Source organism: Nicotiana sylvestris, chromosome 3 (genome assembly GCF_000393655.2).
Source record: "Nicotiana sylvestris chromosome 3, ASM39365v2, whole genome shotgun sequence".
NCBI classification, from domain to species: domain Eukaryota; kingdom Viridiplantae; phylum Streptophyta; class Magnoliopsida; order Solanales; family Solanaceae; genus Nicotiana; species Nicotiana sylvestris.
Genome location: NC_091059.1, coordinates 193,200,709 through 193,209,927, shown reverse-complemented (window position 1 = coordinate 193,209,927; position 9,219 = coordinate 193,200,709). Strand labels below are relative to the sequence as shown.

Sequence of the window (9,219 nt, the reverse complement as noted above, 5' to 3'; positions counted from 1 at the left end):
GTCTGAGCAAAAACGTTTTTATGTTTATTAAAAGAAAACGTCATCGTTCAGTTTGTGATTTGTATTAAAAAAATGTGAAAAGCAACAAAATAAAACACTGCTTCTTTCACAGCAAGCCCAACCCTTACCATTGAACCTAGAACCATTTTGTTACTAAGTTCGGCATTATATATTTATATATATATATAATGAATATTTCAATACATATACAAGGTTTCGGAAAAAGTCACTGGGTTTGCCCGAACCCGTACCCACTACTGTAGCTCCGCCCCTGGTGGTTGCATGGTGGTTGTTGATGATAGTAGGCGGTTATGACAATTAATAATGAATATGAATGATAGCATCTTAATTAAATTAAGTCCATGTTATGGATCTTAATCATATAAACCTATTCAGACCCATTAAGTGATTGTGAAGTAAAAAAAAGAAAACACACTTAATAATTAAGATTCAAACTTAAAAAACAAACGCGCTTAATATCTGAGATCTTAAATGATTAAGATTCAGAGCTTCATTAAGTACAAATAAATGAGGCCTTAGACTCATTCATTAGACTAACTAGAACGAATGAGATTAATAATAAAGGGCAAAAGAGCCAGATATTTTACAGATTTTTCTGTGAAAAGATTGGCCAGATTTTATAATGTGGCACTTGTGGTTCCAAGCGTCAACCATTTGAAGCAATTTTATATTTTTCTATCCACTGTTGGTCTTATAATGTCCATATTTCATTCTCCTCTTCTATTGGTTCATGTGATCTTCTTTTTCTGATTCCCACATGACTGTCAACCTATCCTTGTTCAATCTTCTTCACTGCACTACATAATAAAAGACTCACCTTTTCTGTGATAGTATTTCTTGTTTCTTCATTATTTGGCCTTTTCAATATTGTAAACAGAAAACCGTTTTCACTTCTGTGGGGTAGGCTCATTGTGTGCATCTTTAGAAGTGTACTACTAATCTGCTAAACAGTTTCAAATCTTCTTGTATGTTTCCGAGGCTACATATCAATGATACCGATAAAGGAGGGAACAAAATGGCTCTTTGTGAACAGTCCGCCGCCATTACCAAAATAGCTCTTGTAAGTAAAGCATTTTAATGTTCTCTTTGTCTTCTTCAGTATAGTTGCTTGAATTTCGAATAACCTGAATTGATTGTTGTTCGCTGTTGAGTCGATTAAACATCCTTTGGCTGGTAAATTGCATTCTCTTAAATGCTCAAACATGTCAATGCAGCTTTTGACATGTTTATAGAGGTAAACCACACATAAGATAGAATACTAGCACTCCAAAAGATATATAAACAAATCAAAATGCATGGACCAAGACATCAGATTCTTTTATTGACTTAAATTTCTTCATATGTTTATTTCTTGTCCTGTTCAGATTCAGAAACTGTTTTCCTATTTGATAACTTAGCTTATTAACTGTTTCACCAAAAAGTTATGAACCTTTCAGTTAAATCAATTAATGATAAAATGAACGGTGAATCTTAGTTAAGAATAATAAAATCTACACCAAATATTATATTCAAAGCCGGTTAAGATAAACAACGTTAATCAGTGTGTTTGTACCGATTAAATGCTCGTAAATGCAGCCGATTAAATGCTCGTAAATGCAATAACATAAATATTGTGCAATAAATGTAGATAGTGACAATGAATATAACAAAAAGGAATCTACCACCCAATTATTGTAACACTTGGATGGTTCTTTTCTCTGACATCATCGTGGGGAAAAGAGAAATAAAGAAGGTTGAGGGATCTTTGGATCTTGTGAATAAAGAAGCAAAAACGTATGTTTGAATAGGATAATTAATGAACAAGACAACTGTTGTATATTCTCTCAGGTCAATCTTTTACAATGTGTTTTTTCTCATAAAGCGAAGATCCCCTTTTTGTGGGGTCCATCCCATTAATTAAGGAAGACTTTTCTTCCTTGTTGGTTGTTTTCAAAGTTGGCAACCATCATCTCTTTTGCATTTGTCAAATTCGGCAGGCGTGCAGAAGGAAATGTCAAATGTAATAGGCGAGGCTCTGCCTATAAAAGGAGAGCTTCGGCCCTTATTTTGATACACCAACAAAGAAAGAAAGAAAGAGTGAGGTTTCATAGATAAGGTATAAGAAAATAGTCTGTGAGGAAAATAGAGAGTGAGCGATATTGTAGTGAGATAAAAATATCAAAAGAGGGTCATTTCTTTTGAGTGTTGTAGTGGTCTTTGGAGTATTTTACTCGGACCTACAAAGTGTAAAATTCCTTGCTATAGTGATATCAGTTGCTCGTCTCAGGACCGTGTTTTTTTCCCTTATTCAAAAGAGTTTTCCACGTAAAAATCTTGGTGTCTTCTTTTATCCGTGTTAATTATCGTATCTCGGTGCTACATTATTATTCCGTTTTTAGTACCGTGAATATTATTTTTGTAGGGAGTTTATTCCAACACTTTTTGTTTCTATCTCCTTCTATTTATGGGAGATATTTCCCCAAAATCCTAAAAAGTACAAATTAAGGAATATCCAAAGGAATATTTCTTATATTCATATTTGAACCTATGCTACTGTTATTTCTTCATCTCAGCTGCCCGTCTTTGGCATCAGCCCTCTCGAGAGCGGCTTTCAGTTACTACCCGCAGTTGACCCCGTCCTTGATCTCGCTTATCCCTTACTGCCTAGTCGCCAAATTTAGACCAATACATTAACCACCATAGAATAATAGTTTTAGCTAGCTTTGCTTAATTGATAATGTTCCATGTTTTTCCTTAACGATGGGATGAGGTAAGGACCTTGGTGCTAATGGCTTGTGATTTTGTGAACTATAAAATACTTTGGGCCAAATATTGGCTGATAAGTGCTAGCTGAGAAGTTGATATAAGCTGTTTCATTTCATCTGCTCACAGAATGTCTTCGTCGGTCATAGGTTGATAGCAATTACAGAACTCCGTTTTCTCCGTTCTGCAATTCATCCCAGTCTACTCATTTTGTTGAGATGATTCTTCCATATTCTTCTAGTGGAACGAATTGTATGGCGAGACATCCTGATGTACAACAACTGAAGCCTCTAAATCATAAGGCTTTATGTCCTAATCCTTCTCAGCCACAGAGTTTATCATGCTCTAATAGTAATTCTCCTACCAATGCTTTTGAAAGGAGCAATGATCTTTGTATTCTGGATGTAAGCCAGGCCAATTCAGATGTTTCATCAGCAAAGAGACGTGCTTACATGAAGGAGGATCGACTATGTCCCTATCTACCCCTTGAGGATGACCATCGATCTCTAAAGAGGGCTAAGTTAGGAGATGCTGGCAGACGTGAGGGAATTTCAGGCACTTCAAATTCTCTGTCATTCGTTGAAGTATCTCCAGATAATGTCATGGAATTGATTGGTCCGAAACTATTCTGCATAGCAAGAAGAACCATAGTACAGTAAGCCTAATTTCTTTCATGTATTTCCAGGGTAGCGTGATGGTAGACTTGTAAACTTGAGGCTCGACACGAGAAGTTAGTAAAGTAATTTTGCTGATACGAATTTGATTTTACTTTCAGTCTCTGCCCCCGTGCTACACTGTTCCATTTATTTATCTAGATAACACCACTTGCTAGAACTTTGAACTGCACAAGTGGAAGAAGTCATTTTATCTACTAACTGGTGGTTAAATTGGCATAAACACTATCCTTCATATTAAAATGTACTTTGCCAAAGTATCTAATTTGCGACAATCAATAGAAGGTTTCATGTTACTTTGGTGTCCAAGTTTGTGTATGGTCCGTCGCTGGCTCAGTGCATTGGCCTTCTTAAAGTAATATATCGACAAGGAATTTGAGGAAATACTTCTGGGACAGAGGTTTCTGCTGTGTTTTTGGTCAATTATTAGTTTTTCTTTTTGTCTGTGATGTATTATTAACTTGCTGTTTACTATTTTCAGCCAACAACGGATCTTGGCGATACAAGTGTTTGAGCTACACAGGCTCATAAAGGTACTTCACATTTTTGGCGAAACACTAAATGTAACCTGGAGGGTTAGAATTTACTTAAGCTACTATCTTTTTCAGGTGCAGAAGTTGATTGCCGCATCACCAGATATATTATTTGAAAACAACTTCTATCTCACCCAACCTTCTATCAGATCTTCAGTGAAAAAGTTGCTATCCAATAATGTTCGCGAATCTTCTGCGGTGCCTGTTAAAGCAAAGGTTGATCCTACGAAACCTATAACTTTTGAGCATTCAGCGGATAATAATGCTCCCGAAAAGCTGCTTACTCTCGATAATGAAAATGATAGAAGACACATACCACAGCAGCCAACTCAAAATTCATACGTAGGGACACCGATATCAAGATCTGTTACTTCTGATCCCAAATTACCACTTCCTGGAAATCAGTGCTTAGTTCCAATAAGGTCACCTTCTGAAGGACTTGTTTACAAAAACTATACCGGACCTTGTCCTCCTCCTCCCGGTTTCGTGGCATCAACTTATGGTAATTTTACGCCTGTGAACTTGTCTGCTGTTCGAGGAGACTTTTCGAAGTTTCAAAGTCAAACAGTTGAGGATCACAATACGGAGCAGCGAATTCAAGTGATTAAGGTTGTGCCTCACAACCCTAAGACAGCACCTGAATCAGCAGCTCGGATATTTAGGTCCATACAGGAAGAAAGGAAACTACATTTCAGTCTTACCTTGTAAGGAGTAGGCCCTTTCAACTATTACTATATGTTTTCCTTTTGTATGTCCTTCATCATTTCTTTTAATCAAAAGACTCTTTACTGTAAATGCATTCAATTGAAAGCAACAGAAACTAACTTCATTCTTTTGTATCATTGACTGAAACTTGCGCACGGATGTAAAAGATGGATTGAAGATATAGTACAAATGTCAATAATCTTAAACTATTTTCTGACTTCTCTGCGAATATTTGCAGCAAGCTTGCAATAAATAATGTTAAGGTGATTTCTATTGTTCGGAGAGAGACGACAGGTTGGATCTTGTGTTTGTGAATATTTATTTTCCCTTTTTCACTTTGCTTTGAACTTGTGTTTGTTTGACCAAAAAGTGTTAAGCTTTTTGTTTAACTAATTAATGATGAAAATAGAGGATGAATCTTAGCCAAGGATAATTAACTCTAGATCTAAACACATGGAATAAGAGAAAAAGATATAATCAAGCTTATAAACTTTATAAGATGTCAAATGTAAATAATAGGCTTACATTCTTGACATATTTTCCCATGATGTTGTGATAAAGACAGAAAAGATGGGATGCCATCGACAATAACGAGATCTATCCTTTTGATTCAATAATCACGATTATAGAGATTTGTATTCACTATCTAAAACTTTTCTTGGTTTTCTTCCCTTCTTCTCCTTCCAGGAGAGGAAGCCCCATTTTCATGTCTTCTTACCTCCTATATATATTGTCAGTGTTCCCTTTTATCCATCGGTCCTTAACCAGAATGTCTTCATCCCTTGATTGTACTTCACGTCGCCACCCTCAAGTACTACGATATTTACTTCGCCATACACGCTTTTTGACGGCTCGATCTCAGCAGTGGCCGAGGTATTCATTGTTATTACATCTTGTGGGTACGACCACGACTTAGTCAACCTTTTATATACCATTCTTGTTAGCGCTAATCCACGTGTGGTCAGATTTTGACCCATACAGTGTCCACATATGAAGTAAACTTCGAACTTTTGGTACTAACCAAGTTTACCTTGCTGTACGATTGGGTGAAAGTAATCAGCATGATATTAAGGCTTTCAAATAGCTAAACATTAAAACATGCTTCTCGTCGTCGTCCTTTCCTTTGAAGCATTCCCCTTTTCTTTTTTCCTCTGTCTGTCCTTTTAACCACCTTTATTAGATGCTTAACTATTAAGAACGTCATAAAAATTGGGCCTAATTACTAGAGAATCAGATTTAGTAGCACTAGCCTTTCCTCTATTTTAAAGTTGAAAACCAGTAGTAATACCCCTAGTCTGATCTGCCCTCTCCGAACATGACAAACTCCTCTTGGACTTAAGAACAGTCATAGAAGAATCATATTATAGTTACGATATTGTGTTTGACTTTCCATCACACCAAAAGTGATTTGGCCATTCCACAAGGGGGAGAAAAATATCAGTTATATTTCCAGCTTCCTTTCACTCTTTCACTGTTACCTTACAATGTCAGAAATTTAAGTTCAACTGACAAGTAATTAACAATAGAGTTCTGAACTCGGATCGAACGACGACGAGTTACTATTTCGATAAGTTCGAAATAACACCCTTTAAGGCCAAGGGCCTTCGCCAAAAAGAGAAGAGTTCGACCTCGATCGAACGACGACGAGTTACTATTTCGATAAGTTCAAAATAACACCCTTTAAGGCCAAGGGCATTCGCTAAAAAGAGAAGAGTTCGACCTCGATCGAACGACGATCGGTTACTATTTCGATAAGTTCGAAATAACACCCTGTAAGGCCAAGGGCCTTCGCCAAAAAAGAAGAGTTCGACCTCAGCCGAACGACGACGGGTTACTATTTCGAGAAGTTCGAAATAACACCATTTAAGGCCAAGGGCCTACGCCAATAAAAGAAGAGTTCGACCTCGATCGAACGACGACGGGTTACTATTTCGATACGTTCGAAATAACACCCTTTAAGGCCAAGGGCATTCGCCAAAAAGAGAAGAGTTCGACCTCGATTGAGCGACGACGGGTTACTATTTCGATAAGTTCGAAATAACACCATTTAGGGCCAAGGGCCTTCGCCAAAAAGAGAAGAGTACGATCTCAATCGAACGACGACGAGTTACTATTTTGACAAGTTCGAAATAACACGCTTTAAGGCCAAGGGCCTTCGCCAAAAAGAGAAGAGTTCAACATCGATCAAATGACGACGGGTTACTATTTCGACAAGTTCAAAATAACACTCTTTAAGGCCAAGGGCCTTCACAAAAAAGAGAAGAGTTCGACCTCGATCAAACGACGACGGGTTACTATTTCGACAAGTTCGAAATAACACCCTTTAAGACCAAGGGCCTTCGCCAAAAAGAGAAGAGTTTGACCTCGATCGAACGACGACGGGTTACTAATTCGATAAGTTCGAAATAACACCCTTTAAGGCCAAGGGCCTTCGCCAAAAAGAGAAGAGTTCGACCTCGATCGAACGACAATGAGTTACTATTTCGAGAAGTTCGAAATAACACCCTTTAAGGCCAAGGGCCTTCGCCAAAAAGAGAAGAGTTCGACCTCGATCGAAAGACGACGGGTTACTATTTTGACAAGTTTGAAATAACACCCTTTAAGGCCAAGGGCCTTCGCCAAAAAGAGAAGAGTTCGACCTCAATCGAATGACGACGAGTTACTATTTCGACAAGTTTGAAATAACACCCTTTAAGGCCAAGGGCCTTCGCCAAAAGGGAAGAGTTCGACCTCAATCGAACGACGACGAGTTACTATTTCGACGAGTTCGAAATAACACGCCAAAAAGAGAAGAGTTCGACCTCGATAGAACGACAATGGGTTACTATTTCGACAAGTTCGAAATAACACCCTTGAAGGCCGAGGGCCTTCGCCAAAAAGAGAAGAGTTCGACCTCGATCGAACGATAATGGATAACTATTTTGATAAGTTCGAAATAGCACCCTTTAAGGCCAAGGGCCTTCGCCAAAAAGAGAAGAGTTCGACCTCGATCAAATGACGAGGGGTCATTATTTCGATAAGTTCAAAATAACACCCTTTAAGGCCGAGGGCTTTCGCCAAAAAGAGAAGAGTTGGACCTCAATTGAATGACGACGGGTTACTATTTCGATAAGTTCAAAATAACACCCTGTAAGGCCAAGGGCCTTCACCAAAAAAGAAGTATTCGACCTCAGCCGAACGATGACGGGTTAGTATTTCGACAAGTTTGAAATAACACCTTTAAGGCCAAGGGCCTTCGCCAATAAAAGAAGAATTCGACCTCGATCGAACGACGACGAGTTACTATTTTGATACGTTCGAAATAATACCCTTAAAGGCCAAGGGCCTTCGCCAAAAAGAGAAGAGTTCGACCTCGATCGAACGACGACGAGTTACTATTTTGATAAGTTCAAAATAACACCCTTTAAGGCCAAGGGCCTTCGCTAAAAAAAGAAGAGTTCGACCTCGATCGAACGACGATCGGTTACTATTTCGATAAGTTCAAAATAACACCATGTTAGGCCAAGGGCCTTCGCCAAAAAAGAAAAGTTCGACCTCAGCCGAACGACGATGGGTTACTATTTCGATAAGTTTGAAATAACACCCTTTAAGGCCAAGGGCCTACGCCAATAAAAGAAGAGTTCGACCTCGATCGAACGACGACGCGTTACTATTTCGATACGTTCGAAATAACACCCTTTAAGGCCAAGGGCCTTCGCCAAAAAGAGAAGAATTCGACCTCAATCGAACGACGACGAGTTACTATTTTGATACGTTCGAAATAATACCCTTTAAGGCCAAGGGCCTTCGCCAAAAAGAGAAGAGTTCGACCTCGATCGAACGACGATGAGTTACTATTTCGATAAGTTCAAAATAACACCATTTAAGGCCAAGGGCCTTCGCTAAAAAGAGAAGAGTTCGCCCTCGATGGAACGACGATCGGTTACTATTTCGATAAGTTCAAAATAACACCCTGTAAGGCCAAGGGCCTTTGCCAAAAAAGAAGAGTTCGACCTCGATCGAACAACGACGAGTTACTATTTCGATAAGTACGAAATAACACCCTTTAAGGCCAAGGGCCTTCGCCAAAAAAGAAGAGTTCAACCTTAGCCGAACGACGACAGGTTACTATTTCGATAAGTTCGAAATAACACCCTTTAAGGCCGAGGGCCTTCACAAAAAAGAGAAGAGTTCGACCTCGATCGAACGATGACGGATTACTATTAGGACAAGTTCGAAATAACACCCTTTAAGGCCAAGGGCCTTCGCCAAAAAGAGAAGAGTTCGACCTCGATCGAACAACGACGGGTTACTATTTCGATAAGTTCGAAATATCAACCTTTAAGGCCAAGGGCCTTCTCTAAAAAGAGAAGAGTTCGACCTTGATCGAACAACGACGGGTTACTATTTCGATAAATTCGAAATAACACCCTTTAAGGCCAAGGAACTTTGCCAAAAAGAGAAGAGTTCGACCTCGATCGAACAACGACGGGTTACTATTTCGATAAGTTCGAAATAACACCCTTTAAGGCCAAGGGCCTTCGCCAAAAAGAGAAGAGTTCGAT

At 38.8% G+C, this 9,219-nt stretch overlaps 1 protein-coding gene across 3 annotated transcripts; it reads left to right on the top strand.

Moving 5' to 3' along the window:
- Positions 1–504: 504 nt before the first annotated feature.
- Positions 505–4,894, top strand: LOC104221679 (ELF3-like protein 2). Of its 3 annotated transcripts, none has more exons than XM_009772790.2 (4): positions 505–1,081; positions 2,913–3,418; positions 3,919–3,970; positions 4,046–4,894. In XM_009772790.2, the coding sequence occupies exons 1-4, from the start codon at positions 989–991 to the stop codon at positions 4,676–4,678; spliced, it is 1,284 nt and encodes a 427-aa protein (XP_009771092.1). In that variant the 5' UTR covers positions 505–988; the 3' UTR covers positions 4,679–4,894. The 3 variants fall into 3 exon arrangements, with proteins under 3 accessions (XP_009771092.1, XP_009771093.1, XP_009771094.1); XM_009772791.2 differs by having other exon boundaries at positions 508–1,081; positions 2,893–3,418; XM_009772792.2 differs by having other exon boundaries at positions 510–1,081; positions 3,177–3,418.
- The last annotated feature ends 4,325 nt before the right edge of the window (positions 4,895–9,219 follow it).